This window comes from Malaya genurostris, chromosome 2 (genome assembly GCF_030247185.1).
Source record: "Malaya genurostris strain Urasoe2022 chromosome 2, Malgen_1.1, whole genome shotgun sequence".
NCBI lineage: Eukaryota > Metazoa > Arthropoda > Insecta > Diptera > Culicidae > Malaya > Malaya genurostris.
In genome coordinates, this window is record NC_080571.1 from 118207074 (window position 1) to 118226495 (window position 19422).

The following is a 19422-nucleotide window of genomic DNA, read 5'->3' on the forward strand; positions in this document are numbered from 1 at the left end:
TGCAACTGGATGAATGTATAGGTATTTGTACGTAATCACAAATATCTCTCCGCAGCTAGAATAACGTCTTGGTTTTGATTGGGAATCTATTCCAAACTGGATTGATGAGAGCGGCCCAACATCCAACAAAACACTCATCAAATGATCTGTATAGAACCAGTGTTGAACAATTTCTAAAATTTTTATTACGACTTTTAACAGGGAATTGGGGACAATTTTTAATTTGAATATTTTAGATTGTTGAATGAAATTTTCAAAACTACGAAGCTGAAAAAACGAGAAAAGCGATGTTAAAAAATGATCGCAAAATTTTATATCCTTGTATTCTTTTTAAAAATGAGTAGTTGAAAAAACTTATTCTCATCACTAAATCTTTCAACTTGTATGTGCGCAACATATCATAGTGACTAATTCACATATTTTGGTCACAAAAATAACTTTTAGGCAAACGGGAATTATGTCGTTTTGTAATTCTATCGTGTACATAGGTCGTTTTTTTTTGGTTGGCTTGACAGATAAGTCGTATTACTTCTGTTTGTTAGGTCATTTTGCGAAAGTCACAGTGTTCATTCGTCGTTTTATTATTCGCACATGCATGGAAGCAAAGACATCATATTAACAAGATATCCAGCTCTCACATTTCCCGAACAAATCATTGGCAACATCCTTTTTTGCGAGCATGTCAGCTTGCAGGAACGGTTTGTTGTTGTTTTTACTCCTACAAAAATAGTTTGGAAATTTGGTGTTATCTTCATATAGAAAGAAAATTAGTTGTTATTTTACATGAAGTACAAGTTTTCTACAGATATGTAGAGTTCATTTGAAAAAATAAGTAGATAGAAACTTTCAGAATTCATCAGTAAAACTAGTCCAATGGGGCTCCAACTCCTTATAATAAAAATGGCTCAACAATGGACCTCTGTCTGCCGGGTTTGTTGAACGAAAAGAATGACTCGGTTCAACGGTATGTTTTTAAATCGGTAAACGAAGGTTCCGTGTTGGACTCCCGTCGATCGATTAATTGGACGTTGATTGGACCAACTATACAAGGTATTGGACCAACGAAAGACCACCGTCGAACGTTTTTTAATTTGTAGATTTCGGTACAACCATCAATTGCTGATAAACATTGAATTGTCGAAAAATCGGAAATAATAAACCGAATATTTTGGAAAGATACTAATGACAGTAAAATATCACGTCACCGTTTGTTTTCGGCATCTTTTTTCCAAGATCGAAATCAAATTTTGAGTGTGTAGGGTCTAATGAACATACACTGAAAATAATTTGCACGTTAGCATCATGCGCAAAGCATTTGATCTATACACTACATATATTTGTAGTTCTACGACAAAAGGGTCTAACTGCAAATGAGAGCCTCTTCTTGGTTACTTTCTCTTTCGATTATTACGAAGCTGTTATTGAAATTTCTTAAAAGTTTTCAATATCAATCGAAAGTTTGTAGTTTTGGCTGGTAATTCGCGAAGGAAAGAGTAAACAAAGAGAAACTGGCATTTGCAGTTAGGCCCTTTGATCGAGGGACGATCGATATCATTCAGAATAGTTCTCATTTCATTTTAGTGTGTCAGCCTTTGGAACGATATTTTACATTTTCACTGGGTTGTTTTCATTTTCTGTCAAATCCAGTGTCACAACTTTTTAATGGACTGGAAATTTGTAAAAACTGTTTTGGAGAAGTTTTTCTAAATTTGTGAGCTCAAGCAGATATCCACTGGTTTAAAAATGGTAATTTTATGTAGTGAAAAATCGCTGGCGTAGAATCGAAATAGCCTATCTAGATAGCTTATTGAAATATAAATGGCTATGTGAATAGTGTATTACGACTGCTTTGCTATTATACAGATATTTAGTGATGAATTAAAACAATGAATTTTTATAATACTGCTTTTTCATTTTAGCACAAGCTTAAACTAAACCAGAAGGATAAAGTGAAAAAGTTCATTTCTCTTACACAAACCGGAGAACAAACAGCAATCTATTGCTTGCAAAACAATGATTGGAAACTCGATTTATCCTGTGACAACTATTTCCAAAATCCAGACATCTACTACCGAGAGCTGGACCGTAAGAAAGTTGAGCAACTTTTCAATCGTTATCGTGATCCCGCTGATCCGAACAAGATAAACTCCGACGGGGTTGTAAAATTCCTAGATGATCTTTATCTTAGTCCGGAGTCGAAGCTAGTGTTGATTATTGCATGGCGATTCAAGGCAGAAACCCAGTGTGAGTTTAGCAAGGATGAATTCGTAAATGGGTTCAGTGACTTAGGTGTAGATAGCATAGATAAGCTTAAGGCTAAGCTGCCCTTACTCGAAGTGGAACTAAAGGATGCGATGAAGTTTAAGGATTTTTATCAATTCACCTTCAATTACGCTAAAGATCCGGGTCAAAAAGGACTGGATCTGGAAATGGCTATCGCCTACTGGAATATAGTGCTTAAGGATAGGTTCAAGTTCCTGGATCTATGGTGTAAATTTCTTGTGGTAAGTTTGAACACTCTTGAGCCCGCTTCTATTAACACTTGTTAAATCTGCATAAAAACTACTTCAATGTATATTATAAATCAAAATTTATCCACGTTTCTATTTAATAGAGAAGATTTATTGTTTAATCACAATTTGTTTAAAATTTATTATTTTTTTACAGGAAAACCACAAAAGGTCAATTCCTAAAGATACCTGGAACCTACTTTTGGATTTTGCTACTTTCATCGATGATAGCATGTCCAATTATGATGCGGAGGGTGCCTGGCCGGTGCTGATTGATGACTTTGTCGAATGGTGCCAGCAGCAGAACAAAGTAAGCCATCCGTCTGTGATCACTTCTACTAGCGCAGTTGGCAATGTTTACTTACCGTCCACATCTTCGTCAGCCGTTTCTTCGCCATCATCGACGATGAACAATCCCTACAGTTCCAGCAAAGGAAATCCGTACAGCAGCAGCAGTAGCAGCAGTACGGCTAACATGTACTACTAGGAGAACACTGCTGTAATTGTGGTTGTTTCTCCTTTACTGTTTCATAAAGGCTGTCATCGTACATATTTGAATGGATACGACCTGTTTTTTTGTTATTCCTTATATCGAACATATTCATGGCAACAGACATTGCTTGCGTATTCTTTTGCCATCGAACTTCGATGTCCACTCTTATATGCAGGACATTCTCACCACAAGAACAAACTCCCTGTTTCCGTTTGCTTCTTGAAATAAAGAATTAAATTCAAAACTATGTTGCATCTTGTACGGAATGACACAATTGAATCGACTCACACATACGCGAAGAATCTGTTTATTCGTAGTACATAGTCAGGCCATAATAGAAATGAAGAATTCTTGGTGGGTGTACAGACATGTGACAGTGTTTGCAGTCAATATCTTGCAACAAAATCAGTTTGAATGTTAGAGATAGTAGTGCAAAATACTTTCTGTTAAATACAAATCTTTGGAGTAAACGAAACAAAGAAGATCTATTTGGATTCATTGAATGTTGAATAAATCTACACTTATAATGAATGATAACTACCCTCATTGAGATTAGGTGTAAGAAATTAATACTATTGGTGGTATCGGATTATTCGGAATAGAACTGAAAGAACTGTTTCCGTCTTCTGATAAAAGTTTTTTTTTATAATAGGCTCGTTTATTATAGTCATCTCAGTCGGAAATTTTTAACACTTATCAATGCACATGACTTTTGATGTGCAATATACTGAATAATAAATCAACGCAAAAAATGTGCCCTCCTTTGGTATATCAAACAAACACACAACTATTTTTACTATAAGGACTAAAACAAACTGTAACTGATATGACAATGAAATTCACTTGGTAAACTGATTATATTAATTATTTCAAGACAACAACTAAGTTGCTCAACCGCAGGAATTTAAATATACCTTAAGTATACGACTTTTTAACAACACAGCCAATTGCACAGCTTCTAAAACTGTATCTGTCTACCAGTTACGGAATATTTGTGCATTTTGTGGTGGGAATTCGATCAATTCGTCTCACCGGTGAGACTCGTCTTCCGTTCTCGGTATCTCGCCATCCCAGTCCGTAGAAGCTGGCGATTTTCAAAACTCCACGTGAGTAAGCTGATCCCAGTACAAAGGATTCCAATAATTATATGATACATAACGGATCGATCGCGGAAGTATGCCTCGGATATTTTACAAATGAAACCACAAGCAATCAGGATGGTTAAAAAAAGAGGTCCCGGAAGAAAATTTGTCAACGGGTTCTGTTTGATTGCTTTGAATTGATTACGGATGTAATACAAACTATAACTGATTCGAAATGCCATGTTGCAACAATTGGCCAATATAAATCCAACCGGGCCAATCCAGTTGGTCAGCTGATATGATAGCATCAAAAAGGCCACTGAGAAGAATGCCATGTAATAGTTGTACGTATCGATTTCCTTTGAGGTATTGGTCGCAAACATGTACCCTTCAGTAATGCCATTGATCGCTAGGAGTACAATCGCTAAACAATGCCACCGTAATAAGACCTCTGGCAGACCACCTTCCACAAAATCTTTCCCACCATATAACAGCAGAACCGTCCCAGAATAACTTTGTCCAAATATAAAACCCAATAAACCAATGGAGGTAACCGTCTTACACACGTACGATAAAACTAGACCAGCTTCCTTAACTTTATCACTGTTTTGATTCGAAAGATCTATATCACGAGCAATCGTTTGAGTGAAATAGAAATAGCTACTATCTTCGATCGGTCGAAAGATAAACCGAGCCGCCAGACTTCCCATGTTGTTCACTACATCATAGGTGGCTTGTTCGCTGAATGTCAGAACTGGGCTAATGGACATGACGTATTTTTCCCCTTCCGTTAGAACTTGCTTCAGGACACCCTGCTTCGCGAAGCTGAAAATTAGCGTTTGCAGATCTGAGTTGAATGGTGAATTCTGAAATGGAAAAATAAAAATGTTCATAAAACAAGATGTCAATGCTCGTATAAAACCTGTTTTAATCCACCTAGTGGTGTAATGATGCCTTTCTCATATCAATCAAAATATCATATATAATACTGTGGTATTCTTCAAAATTATTTTTCTTCGATTCTTAAAAGAATAATCGAAATAGATTTGTTTGACCGTCTACTGATAAAAACTATCAATTGGAAAAGATTTGAGGTCCATTTAGAAAACTTTTTACGGTTTTTCGCTCTTTTCAGTGTTGGTATAAAATTTTTAACACACTTTACCCTATATTTCCGGATCCGGAAGTCGGATCCTGATGAAATTCAGGAATTACGTATGGGACCACAGGACCTTTCATTTGAACCTAAGTTTGTGAAAATCGGTCGCGCCATCTACGAGAAAAGTTAGAACACTTATTTTCATTTTTTTGCGCATTTTACCCCATAAAGTTAGGGCAAAAAACGTTACATACACACATACGCACATACACACACACAGACATTTTGCGTACTAGACGAACTGAGTCGAATGGTATATGACACTCGGCCCTCCGGGCCTCGGTTCAAACGTCGGTTTTCACAGTGATTGCATAACCTTTCTAAATGAGAAAGGCAAAAAAAAAATTTTTCTTCGATTCTTAAAAGAATAACCGAAATCGGTTTGTTTGACCGTCTACTGATAAAAACCATCAAATTGGAAAAGATTTGAGGTCGATTTAGAAATTTTTTTAAGGTTTTTCCTCATTTTCAGTAATGGTGTACAATTTTTAACACACTTTACCCTATATTTCCGGATCCGGAAGTCGGATCCGCATGAAATTCAGGAATAACGCATGGAACCACAGGACCTTTCATTTGAACCTAAGTTTGTGAAAATCGGTAGCGCCATCTATGAGAAAAGTTAGTGCACTTATTTTCACAATTTTTTGCACATTTTACCCCATAATTCCGGAACCGGAAGTCGGATCCAAATAATATTCAGGAATTTTGTATGGACCACAAGACCTTTCATTTGAATCTAAGTTTGTGAAAATAGGTTCAGCCATCTCCGAAAAGTTAGTGCAAAAAAACGTTACATACACACATACGCACATACACACACACACATACACACACATATACACACACACAGACATTTTGCGTACTCGACGAACTGAGTCGAATGGTATATGACACTCGGCCCTCCGGGCCTCGGTTCAAAAGTCGGTTTTCACAGTGATTGCATAACCTTTCTATATGAGAAAGGCAAAAATGATGATAGATTTTTTCACGTGAATACGCCTACGTTCGGCAACGTGAAAAGAAACTTCGATCGTTCCATTTCACAAAACCGGTAACGTACATGACGTCCAAAACAATATTCTGTTCTGAGTTACCTATGAAAAATTCTCGAACGTATGTTGTTAGAATATCTTTATCCATCAGTAAAGTAAAACTTTTAAAAAGGACAATCCCATGCCTTCGATTACGTTACGTTCCCCATCAGCTCGCAATAGAAAAATTAGGCGAAACGATTTCCCTATCTGGGAGACTAAATGGATTTTATCTAGCTTCACCGATCGTCTAGAATCTGTTCCTTCTAATCCGTTCAACATTGCATCAGGTATGCCCTGAGGAAGCCTTTCTGGGTCACTACTTTTTGTGCTATTTGTCAATGATCTATGCATGCAATTATGGTCATATTAATACTTGAATGCAAAAAACGGATAAGTGCAATTTAGTTTGGGAAACCCGTTCAAGTACAAAAAACCCGACACGGATTTTGCAAAAATTGATTCGTCCGAAATACAGATTCGGAGTGTTAGCCGGTTCTTCCTAAGCAGTTGTTTGTATCCGGTTTTTTTGCCGACTGTGGAATGGATTAAGCCAGCCGTAACGAACAAGCAAACCATGCCTTGTCCATAGCGGCAATTGCGATGCATTCAGTTTTTTCTTCTTCTTCTTATTCTGGTTGGTGTCACGTCATTTAACATGACACTGATTTGATGGCACAGCAACTGAGGCTATATTGCCAGTTAATTTGGACTATCTTTTCACAGGACTACAAGCGAAAATCTCGCTGTAAGGCTGCGTCGAGTCGTCAAAGTACGGATGAAAATCCTTTCTTTCTTGCTAAATACTCTAACACGATGCAACGTGCTCACCCGTTGAGAGTTTCACCGGAAGTGAGTTTTTTCAGTTCTTAGAAAAACGATGTTTTAAACATCCCGTCGGCACCATTGTCATTTGCATACAATTGGCTTGAAACCGAAAATTTTGGTTCTTTGGTTCTAAAGACTGTCCCAGAAAGTATGGACGCAACCAAAAACCGGTGCCATTTCGCAATGGTTCAGAATCTGTCAACTTTTATGGCTGCGTCCTGATGTTTACACTCTTGTCTAACCACTTGTGCAGTTGTTTATTCGTTTTCATTAGTTTGTTTCGATATGCGTGAATTTTCAGCAGAACAACGTCGAAAAATTGTGTACAAATGGTGCACAGATCGCGGACTGTCACTGAGAAAGATAGCAAGAATAGGAGGAGTAAGTGAAAAAGCCGTGTGAAATGCAATCAGGACGTTCGGTGCGGATAACACCTTTGAGGATTAACCGAAAACGGGTCGAAAAAAAGGTCCTGCTTACCCTCAGTTGGATAAACGTAAACTGAAGGCGTTCGAGCAAAAGAAGGAGGTTTCAGTTCGGGATGTGACTAAAAAAGTGGTCACTTCGAAGTCAAATGTTCTTCGTGCTAAAGAACGTTAGAATCTTCAAACCTATAAGAAGCAGAAACAACCAAAACGTAGTCCGAAACATAAAGCATCGATCAGGCCGAGGGTTCGAAAGCTGTACAATACGATTCTTTCTGGAAATTTGAACTGCATAATCATGGACGACGAAACCTACGTGAAACTCGATTGCAAATTCTTGCCGGGACCACAATATTATACGGTACGAGAAGGGCAAGTGTTGAACCAGTCCGAGACATCGATTGAAGTCGAAAAATTTGGTAAGAAAGCTATGGTCTGGCAAGCAATTTGTAGCTGCGGTAAGATTCCGAACCCCTTTATCACCACTGCTTCAATGAACAGCGAAATATATATCAAGGAATGTTTACAAAAACGACTTCTACCCATGATTCGAAGCCACAAGGATCCTGTTGTCTTCTGGCCAGATCTTGCTTCTTGCCACTACTCGAAATCAACGGTAGAAGGGTATACTACCAAAAATGTCACTTTCGTCCATGAAGACATGAATCCACCAAATTGCCCACAACTTCGACCAATGGAGGAATTTTGGGCATTAACGGAGGCACATCTTAGGAAACATGTCTCGGCAGCCGAAACCATTCAACAGTTCGAAAAAGATTGGAAAAAAGTGTCAAAACTTGTCGCCAAGAAGTCTGTACGGAATTTAATGAGGAACGTTCGCAAGAAGATGCGCCAGCTAATCTACAATGGCTAAGTAGCAAATGTTGAGTATAATATTCTGTTGTTGTAGTCTGTGAATTATTTACAGCGAAATCAAAGTGCGTCCATACTTTCTGGGACAGTCTTTACTTCACTGTCAAAAGCGGCCCTTACACGAATCATTAAAAATGTCATTACTAAAAAATAATATCATTTTAATGAACGTGTGATGGTGCTGTAAGGACGAGATTTCTATCAAATTTTGAATACATCATTATTTAGTTATCATTAAAAATAACAAAAATAATGCTCATCTAAGGACCGCTAAATCGACCTAAATGCTGTGTTTAAGCAGCGTTCACACGTTCACATTTTTCTTCATGCTGTTGCACCAACATAAGGAAACGATTTCGGTGGAATATAATCGAACTATAATAAACCACAATTTCTTTTTCTTATTCAAGAAGAGGTCAAATGACTCGTTTTATAGAGAATACTAGACTAGAGTTATATTTATATTGGGTTTGAAGAAATTGACTTTTCATCGATGCGACTAAGGAAAACAACCATCGATCTGTCAAAAGCAGGGTTATTTTTGACAACATCAAATTAACCGCTCGAGTGTCAAATTTCAACCAAAAGTTAAAATTAACCGCGAAATGGTTCACAGCCTAAGTACATTAGGTAATCTTTAGCGACACGCCACATTTTTATAAATACTTTATTTCGACTTTGACACACTTTGAAAACTGTAATTACATTTACTACGGTAACCGTGCCCCGTAGCTCCAGTAGTCATTTCATATACGAAAACTATTAGTTAGAGTAAGATCTGCTCGATAGATTGACTTTAAGGCTGTGAACCATTTCGTGGTTAATTTCAACTTTTGGTTAAAATCTGACACTCGAGTGGTTAATTTGATGTTGTCAAAAATAACCCTGCTCGAGAGCATGGTTATTTTTGACAGATCGATAGTTATTTTCCAACACTGAAAAAAATCTCGCAATGAAAATTCTAATACTAATTCATTAGTTGAAATTATTTCCAGTGGAAAATAAACCCAAATAAATTTCCTTCCGTCAAATTTTGAAATGGGTCACAGTTTTAGTCAAATTTAACTACTCGACACCAAATAACCACTCAAGTGTCTGATTTTAACCAAAAGTTAAAATTAACCGTGAAATGGTTCACAGCCTAAATAAGCCGCAGTTTTAGTTAAATTTAACTACTCGACACAAAAAACCACTCAAGTGTCAGATTTTAACCAAAAGTTAAAATTAACCGCGAAATGGTTCACAGCCTAAGATTAAGATTCGCTTCAAGTTTTCGCGTCGCTATAACAACGGTATTGCACAATTTCCGAACAATTTTTTTGCTGTATTGCTTTTTAGAGCCTAAACATGATAAATCGGCAAAATAACAGCGACTCTATGACTATTGGTACAATAGCCGTATTATTCGTTATCTTTTCAGAATAAAGAAAAATGTGATGTGTTTTGCTATCGAATCGAATTACATGTGTTGAACACTTCATTTTCTATTGGAAATGAGTGCAGCACAAATGTATGTGAAACACTCGATCAACTGTAATTCAATTGAAATTTATATGGAAAACAATTTAACATTCATTTAAAATTCACACAGAATTTGTTATCGTTTTGATGTGCATTTTAAATAAATATAGCATGATTCCCACTAAATATTAACAGATTTTGCAATCATTTTATGAGTTAAGTGAAATTTACATGAATTTCATGTGTTTACATGGAAAATGCTTTGCACATGATACTAACGTGCTATTTTTTCCAGTGTAGTCACCGTAAATTACGTTATGAGGTGCCAGTCTCTAGGACAGGAACATACACAGTTTCTATTGTAATCCTTGTAACCATTTTTTCTCGTCCAAGAGATCTCTCCGGAGATTGAGTTCAGCTGTTTTTTACTCACTAAACTAACGATGGGGCGACAAATCTTATTTTGCCCCGGGCGCCAAATTTCCTCAGTATGCCACTGATGCTAATGATTATATATCGTAAATATGTAGTTCCGAAAAATAGCATCTTAGGAAAAGGTATACGAGGAGTACCGAACTACAACTATACCAAATGAAACTTATGATAAACAGCCATTGTACAATAAACATTTTACCCATCATAGCAGAACTCCAACAAAAAATGCTTGTTCAATGTTCATTCCAATGGGTCCTGTGTTGAACGATTTGTTGAAAATTGGACCGTAATGTACAACAAACCATAGTGAATGTAAACAAAAAAACACATTTCTCAACAATATGTGATCTGTAATTCTATACCTCCTGATCTTTTGTATAGTCCTAAAGTGGCGTTCAGAGATGCAAGTTTCTTCAATGTCTCCTGTCTCTTGTTTAAGATTATTCAGTATTTTCTCTAATTTTTTTTATGACACGATAATGCGCCATTGAATAAACATCAACAGATAAATAACTTACCGAATTTGGCAACACCGCTGGTAGCATGTCCTTAACAGAATTGAACGGGAAATCATCCATGTTCTCGTAATTATTTCCATACGACTTTCGCAACTCGTACTTATCATCAACCCGCTTCAACTCATTACGGTACTTTAGCAGGCGCGGAATATATAAATAGAAGAAGAGATAGTTTCCAATAATAATGGTGCTAGCGCTGATAATCTGCGCAATTCCAAATGCATAAATTGTGATGTTTTTGTTCAACAGCACTATCGTGATGAATACGCACGATCGGATAAATATGTGAGCAGTGTCCATCACCACCTTCAATTTTACGAAACAGAAAACCTGGGAGATAAATATAGGTGGCTCTGCCGTCAATTCAATTACACATGCAAAAGCAATCGCGAAACATCCAAAACGATACTGATCGTAGAAATTATCTTCTACTGTTGAAAGCCAGTTGAGCCATATATATAGACAAGGGATCGATAGAGCAAAACATACTGGCACGCTGAAAACAGGAATGTTTAAAAAATCTATCTATATGATTCATTCATAAAAAAATCTTACGTTATCCACAACTGGTTAATCAACTGGGCCCAGTTACATTGTTTATTGTGCTTTGCACTTAAAGCTGCTCTAAAGATTGCTTCTTTAGATAAAAACAATAGAGTGCTTTCCAGCAGAAGCAATCGTACATTAGTGATACCAAGCACATCACGACCAACATTTCGTACGATGAATGCATTAATGGCAAAGGTGATGCATCTACAAAATATCTACGAATATTAGAATGCATTAGATAATAAATGAGCTTTAAGTTTCCTGCCAATTACCTGAAAAACGATGCTGAACGACGCATTTTGCAAACTACTAGCTAGAATATTTCTTCCCATTTTGTCAAACTATTTAGGCGTCAGTGTATTTTGATGAACATTTCACCACACCATATCTAGATTGATATCCACTCTCATCATCATCCAGCAGGTCTTTAAATATGATAAATAACACTAACCTATCTGAATCCTTGGACTTTTTTGCTCGCAACAATAGGTAAACAACAGTTTCTCGACACTTACAGCTGATGATGATGTTCTTGACGGTGGCGTCAAACTTGACAACGTCATTGATCCCAGTGTACAATTACTTAGGGTGGTTCGTACTACTCTATTATAGGTTATTCGCAACGCTGGATATCTGTTCTAAAATGACAAGCTGTCGTATAATTTAAAACTGTCAAACATAAAACTCGAGCTTGATGATCTCAACGCGAAGATTTAAAATCTGTTCTACATTTGTCTGTTAATGTATTGGTGTTTTGTCAAATCACTGTGATGTTTCAAATCAGAAACAAACAAACAAAATAAATGATATCGAAAACGATATAAAGTTTTGTCACGAACTTCTAGAGAAAATTTCTCGATGATAGTGAGCTACAGTGCTTTTAAATGATACTGTATTATTCTGTGCAAAATATTTCCTGCTTATATCCAGTAAATCCGAACATCGGACGCATCGTGCACGAAAGCTTTTGATTGCGTTTCGAGCTTACATAGTGTATCGGTAGAACAAAAGAGTGAAGAAATACCAAAGCAGAGAGCGGATGTCTGATACTCAGGGGATGGGATATGTCGGGGTTGGATTTCCAACTCCGAACATAGGGCCAGAGTTTTTCACTCACGTAAGAAATTTAAAATAGTGTTCTTTTCGTGTTTCAAATTTTCATTAATTTGAAACAAATTAGTGATGGGCAATACGGCTCATTTCAATAAGCGGCAATAATCGAACGCTCTTTCTTAAAAGCCGGTTCAATTGAACGGCTCATTGCCTTTTTATCAATAAACGTCAATGTCGAGAAGGAGCGCTCACGAGCCGTTCATTTGAACCGACTCGTAACAATGAGCGAACGAACCGCGGCTCTTCAAAATTGAACCGCGGCTCTCGAAAAGAGCCTCATTTATTTATTTATTTATTTATTTATTTATTTATTTATTTATTTATTTATTTATTTATTTATTTATTTATTTATTTATTTATTTATTTATTTATTTATTTATTTATTTATTTATTTATTTATTTATTTATTTATTTATTTATTTATTTATTTATTTATTTATTTATTTATTTATTTATTTATTTATTTATTTATTTATTTATTTATTTATTTATTTATTTATTTATTTATTTATTTATTTATTTATTTATTTATTTATTTATTTATTTATTTATTTATTTATTTATTTATTTATTTATTTATTTATTTATTTATTTATTTATTTATTTATTTATTTATTTATTTATTTATTTATTTATTTATTTATTTATTTATTTATTTATTTATTTATTTATTTATTTATTTATTTATTTATTTATTTATTTATTTATTTATTTATTTATTTATTTATTTATTTATTTATTTATTTATTTATTTATTTATTTATTTATTTATTTATTTATTTATTTATTTATTTATTTATTTATTTATTTATTTATTTATTTATTTATTTATTTATTTATTTATTTATTTATTTATTTATTTATTTATTTATTTATTTATTTATTTATTTATTTATTTATTTATTTATTTATTTATTTATTTATTTATTTATTTATTTATTTATTTATTTATTTATTTATTTATTTATTTATTTATTTATTTATTTATTTATTTATTTATTTATTTATTTATTTATTTATTTATTTATTTATTTATTTATTTATTTATTTATTTATTTATTTATTTATTTATTTATTTATTTATTTATTTATTTATTTATTTATTTATTTATTTATTTATTTATTTATTTATTTATTTATTTATTTATTTATTTATTTATTTATTTATTTATTTATTTATTTATTTATTTATTTATTTATTTATTTATTTATTTATTTATTTATTTATTTATTTATTTATTTATTTATTTATTTATTTATTTATTTATTTATTTATTTATTTATTTATTTATTTATTTATTTATTTATTTATTTATTTATTTATTTATTTATTTATTTATTTATTTATTTATTTATTTATTTATTTATTTATTTATTTATTTATTTATTTATTTATTTATTTATTTATTTATTTATTTATTTATTTAGGTATAATCAACAGACACAATATGGTCCTAATGATAATTTCTAGTAATATATAAAAAATTTCAAAGTATCCTAGATTGAAGTCAAATCCTAATCAAACGCAATTGAATGATCTCTGCAAGCCAACAATAGTATTGTTAGCTCCGTAGTTAGATCGTCGTAAAGGAAGTCGAAGAAATGCACTGTTGCGAAGAGCACGGGGTCGAAAATTGATATTCATTTCGCGGAGCAAAGCAGGGCAGTCAATCTTATCGATCAAAACATCTGATATCAATGAAGCACATGCAACAACTCGACGAACTTATAGTGTATCGAGACCGATTAATAACCCGCGACTTTCGAAGCTTGGTAGTTGGTGAGGATTGTTCCACGGTAAGTGCCGTAGAGCGAAGCGAATGAACCAAGGTCTTTAATACACATCGAATACACCAAGGTCTTTAACACACGTCGCTCTAACTATTGGGGATCCTTCCAGAAAGTTATCGAAATGAAATGGCTCTTTCTTCTTCGAGAACGTGATGGTCGAGCATTTGTCAGGATTCAATTTCATACGGTTTACTTTACACCACTCGGCGAAGCTCAACAACTTTCGTTGAAGAAAACCTGCATCTACTGGGCTTCGAATGTAATATTAGATCTTAACGTCATCGGCAAACGATAGACGAGGGCCCCCTACAGTAAAGTTGACGTCGTTGAAGTACAGTAAAATATTAAAGGCCCGAAATGGCTACCCTGCGGAATTCCGGACGAAGCGATAAACTTATTGGAAACGTGATCGCCGATTTTCACTGCTAAACGACGATCTATCGCAGCCATCGAAGGATGTTAGAGCCGAATCCAAGTATTTCCAATTTAGCGATTGTTATATTGTGGTTTATTATATCAAAGGCAGAAGAGAGATCGGTGTAAATAGCGTCTGTTTGTAAACCTTTCGACATACCATCAGTTATGTAGCACATGAATGACAATAGGTTGGTGGTTGTTGAGCGCTTAGGCATAAAGCCATGTTGAGTGTCGACAATATATTGCTTGCAGTGGTTGAAAATCGGTGTCAGAATAACCTTTTCAAACAGTTTAGAAACTGCACTAAGCGATGTGATGCCACGGTAATTGTTCACATCTTTTTTGTCACCTTTCTTATACACTGGGAACATAAAAGAAGATTTCCATAAGTTGGGAAAAACTTCTTTAGAGACTGACATCCGAAACAGTCGACAAAAGTGAGCAATTACACCAGTCGAACAATTTTTTCAATATAACTGCCGGTAAGCCGTCAGGGCCAGAGGAGGTAGAAGACTTCATGCAAGCGAATCATCGTCAATATGAATGAGATTTAAAGAATTATTAGATTCTGGAACGTTAAGTGCAGCGAGTGTAATTTGTTGCGGGCTTAAGGTTTCGTTTGTAAAGGCACGAGAAATTTTTTCCGAAAAAAGCTGGCAGATTTCCCGTTTACACGAACCAGTAAACTCTACAAACTTCATTATAAAGCTTGCTTCATTTAGAATTGGAACAAACTTTTGCTCATATTGTGGCGCTTCTGGTGGACGGATTTGGAAGTTCTTGGCGCCCACGTGTCGGGAATTGTGTACAGTTATTTGAAAAATCCATAGTGGTCTGAATCTAGGTTAGCTAAACAGCTGAAATTGTCCAGAAATACCGTATGGCGCGTTATCAAATGGTATAAGGAAACATTGACGACGATTCGGAAGCCTCAAGTCAATCGTCGGAGTGGAACTGTCGACCGGAAACTGCGTGGTAAGATTTTGAAGACGATTAAGAGGTATCCTAATCTGTCGGACCGTGATTTGGCCAAAAAATTCGGTGCTGCCCATAGTACCGTGAGGAGAACTCGACTCCGGGAAGGAATCAAGTCGTATCGAGCTAGCAAACAGACAAATCGGACCATAAAACAGAATACCACACAATTCGTGCTCGGAAACTATATGACCAGGTGCTGACCAAGTTCGACGGGTGTCTTCTGATGGACGATGAAACCTATGTCATGGCTGACTTTGGGCAAATCCCAGGTCAAAAATTTTACTTGGCAACGGCTCGGGGGGATGTTCCAGCCATTTTAAAATTTGTTTTTGCCGACAAATTTGCACGAAAATTTATGATTTGGCAGGGCATTCGCAGCTGTGGCAAAAAACGAAAGTTTTCGTTACAAACAAGACAATAACATCGGAACTATACCAAAAAGAGTGTCTCCAAAAACGAATTTTGCCGTTCATTCGATCCTACGACCATCCCGTAATGTTTTGGCCAGATTTAGCAAGCTGTCATTACAGCAAAGTCGTTCAAGAATGGTATGCAGAGAAAGGGGTCCAGTTTTTTCCGAAAAACCTTAACCCACACAACTGCCCCCAGTTCCGCCCTATTGAGAAAGACTGGGCAATCATGAAGAGGAGACTCAAGGCAAAGGGAAAGGTTGTCAAAGACATCAATCAGATGACGAGCTGGTGGAATAAGATAGCTAAAACGATGGACGAAGAAGGTGTGCGCCGCATAATGAGCCGTGTTACAGGAAAAATTCGAGAATTCCTTCGAAACCGTAACGAATAATTTTATCTGTATTTTTTTTAAATTATGAAGAAAACGCTACATTTGCATAACAAAAATCTTGAATTCAATAACAAATAACTGAAATACAAGCAATTGTCTTTGTTCCAATTCTATCTGAAGCATGCTCTAGAAGCACAGACTAACAGACATGACAGTATGAGTAAATTCTTATAAAAATAATTTTTCGTGATGCACTAGTTCCACCTATATTGTACTGCGCGAACTATTTACTATCTGTACACCACTTGTGTTATGTACAAGTTTTTTTACTAGTTGGTTTCCCCTCGTTTGTCAACACCGATCAGCTGCTTACAGGGATGCCTGGTTTCATCAAAATATTTGAAAATGAATCGTCACAATAAATTATTGGATTACGTTGATAATATATTTAACTTTTTCGCGATGTTGGAAGGTAACCATTTATTGGACTCAACGTTGTTCATCTAGACTATTTTTTATTGTGTTGGTAGTTTTCACCAGAAATTAAGTGGCCGCAGACTAGAAGCAAGTAAATATTGTAACAAAACGGGTTCGATTTTGTATTGCGTTGGAGGATGAGAAGTAGGCACTATTATCACAGACTAACAGACAGGACACTCAAATTAGATTCTTCAATCATTTTAACGGTCATTGCGAATATTCCATTATTTGGGACTGTACTCACATGTGTCATGATGGCGCCACGTTACCGTATCAAAAACATCCTGTCTGTCATCTAGACAATGTTTATTTTTTTCATTTACCAACAGAGTTGCCATTCATACAGTATTACCTGTAATGTATTGATTTGTATACGTCCATGCGAATTTCATGCAGGATACAGATTTAATCAAGGATTTAATACATATTGCCAAAACTATATACATAATAGTGCCTACTTCTCATCCTCCAACGCAATACAAAATCGAACCCGTTTTGTTACAATATTTACTTGCTTCTGGTCTGCCACCACTTAATTTCGGGTGAAAACTACCAACACAATAAAAAATAGTCTAGATGAACAACGTTGAGTCCAATAAATGGTTACCTTCCAACATCGCGAAAAAGTTAAATATATTATCAACGTAATCCAATAATTTATTGTGACGATTCATTTTCAAATATTTTAATGAAACCAGGCATCCCTGTAAGCAGCTGATCGGTGTTGACAAACGAGGGGAAACCAACTAGTAAAAAAACTTGTACATAACACAAGGGGTGTACAGATAGTAAATAGTTCGCGCAGTACAATATAGGTGGAACTAGTGCATCACGAAAAATTATTTTTATAAGAATTTACTCATACTGTCATGTCTGTTAGTCTGTGCTATTATGTATATAGTTTTGGCAATATTTATTAAATCCTTGATTAAATCTGTATCCTGCATGAAATTCGCATGGACGTATACAAATCAATACATTACAGGTAATACTGTATGAATGGCAACTCTGTTGGTAAATGAAAAAAATAAACACAGTCTAGATGACAGACAGGATGTTTTTGATACGGTAACGTGGCGCCATCATGACACATGTGAGTACAGTCCCAAATAATGGAATATTCGAAATGACCGTTAAAATGATTGAAGAATCTAATTTGAGTGTCCTGTCTGTTAGTCTGTGCTAGAAGGTAACCCAGACTCCTTCCTTTGCTCGTTCACGTGTTTCCAAAAAGCTTTCGGATTGGATTTCAATTTCCGTTGTACATTTTTCATGTAGTTGATATGGCAACGCTTGACAGTTCTCCTGTATAATTGATTGATATGCACATATTGATTACGCAGTGCGTACCCTCTATGTTTTGAATACAATTTTAGGGCGGCTCTTTTAGTCGTTTTCAGTGGTCTCACTACGATGGTCTACCATGGTGAATGCAGGGACAGTCGTTTGGATCGTTTTGGTACAAAAAAGTCAATCGCGTAGCTCATGACGTTAGAGAATGTTTGTACAGCAGCGTTGACATCATCACTGTCGAGAATTTACTCCCAGTCAATATGCATTAGAAAGTCGGTCATTTTAGTGTAATCAGCTTTATTAAAATTATAACTGATGATGTCGGTCGTGTTGTAGCCATCTGGTGGAAGATTAGAGTGGAGCACACAGGGCTGGCAATAATCAACTCAGTACTTCATCATCACCGAGTTCAGCTCACCTGCAAATCGGTTTCAAAAGCATCGCTGAACGAGTTGAGTAACTGGGTAACCATTTGTATAGAGAAAACATCGTCTCAACATCGTAGTGTCAAGCAATCAGCAGATGAGCGCTGACTGCTCATCAAATATTAGAACCCACTGAGAGACGATTTGTGAGTTGTGATTTGATGTGTTTGTACATCAACACATTGAATCAGATTCTTATGAAACTGTCTCGCTTGTATTCCCCACCCACCAGAGTTGCCATGGGCGGCAAATGTTCGAATCGATGCCATTTCAATCCATTTCTCAAGACATGTTCTCGCATGCTGCAGAACGCATTCGTTTCAGTAGCCAGTTGTGTTTAGCTCGAGACATGAAATTCAATCGTTTATGGTATACATCACACTACGGTTCGACATTTGTTTTCGTACATTAATGCTCGTGTTCGTTTTGAGTACCAGCAAAAACAAAACCGAAAATCTGGGTTGTGTTGGCAGCTCTGTGGTTTAAGAATACACTCACCGGTGTAGCTCGGTACAGTGATGCTAAACTCAGTACTCACTTTTTAAAACTAGGAATGAGAGTTAAATGCTATGAAATCAAAACTGAGAACCATCAATACCATCATAATTTGATGTCAGCGGTGCTCTGTATAGGTGAGTGTGTTTGTTTAAATCAGCGATGATTTTCATCTTTACCATCATTTTTCGGATTGCATCGTAAATCATGTGGTGAGCTGATGAATAGAAAAAATCAAATCTTATGAGCGAGTTTTTGCCACCCTTGGGAGCACAATATGAAGTGGCGGGTGATGTCGAACAGATTTGACCAAAGGGAA

General features: G+C 35.5%; 2 protein-coding genes across 4 annotated transcripts; one reads left to right on the plus strand and one right to left on the minus strand.

The window, feature by feature from the left end:
- Nucleotides 1–1623: 1623 nt before the first annotated feature.
- Nucleotides 1624–3573, plus strand: LOC131433066 (DCN1-like protein). Its single transcript, XM_058599822.1, has 3 exons — nucleotides 1624–1746; nucleotides 1920–2504; nucleotides 2668–3573. Exons 1-3 carry the CDS (start codon nucleotides 1744–1746, stop codon nucleotides 2995–2997), a joined length of 918 nt encoding a protein of 305 aa, XP_058455805.1. The 5' UTR covers nucleotides 1624–1743; the 3' UTR covers nucleotides 2998–3573.
- Nucleotides 3574–3619: 46 nt separating this feature from the next.
- LOC131433062 (protein RFT1 homolog) lies at nucleotides 3620–11942 on the minus strand. 3 transcript variants are annotated; one of them, XM_058599818.1, is made up of 5 exons: nucleotides 11819–11942; nucleotides 11640–11755; nucleotides 11374–11571; nucleotides 10819–11314; nucleotides 3620–4951 (listed from the first exon to the last, which is right to left on the minus strand). In XM_058599818.1, the coding sequence occupies exons 2-5, from the start codon at nucleotides 11663–11665 to the stop codon at nucleotides 4022–4024; spliced, it is 1650 nt and encodes a 549-aa protein (XP_058455801.1). In that variant the 5' UTR covers nucleotides 11666–11755; nucleotides 11819–11942; the 3' UTR covers nucleotides 3620–4021. The 3 variants fall into 3 exon arrangements, with proteins under 3 accessions (XP_058455801.1, XP_058455799.1, XP_058455800.1); XM_058599816.1 differs by having other exon boundaries at nucleotides 11374–11582; XM_058599817.1 differs by having other exon boundaries at nucleotides 11640–11910.
- Nucleotides 11943–19422: the final 7480 nt, after the last annotated feature.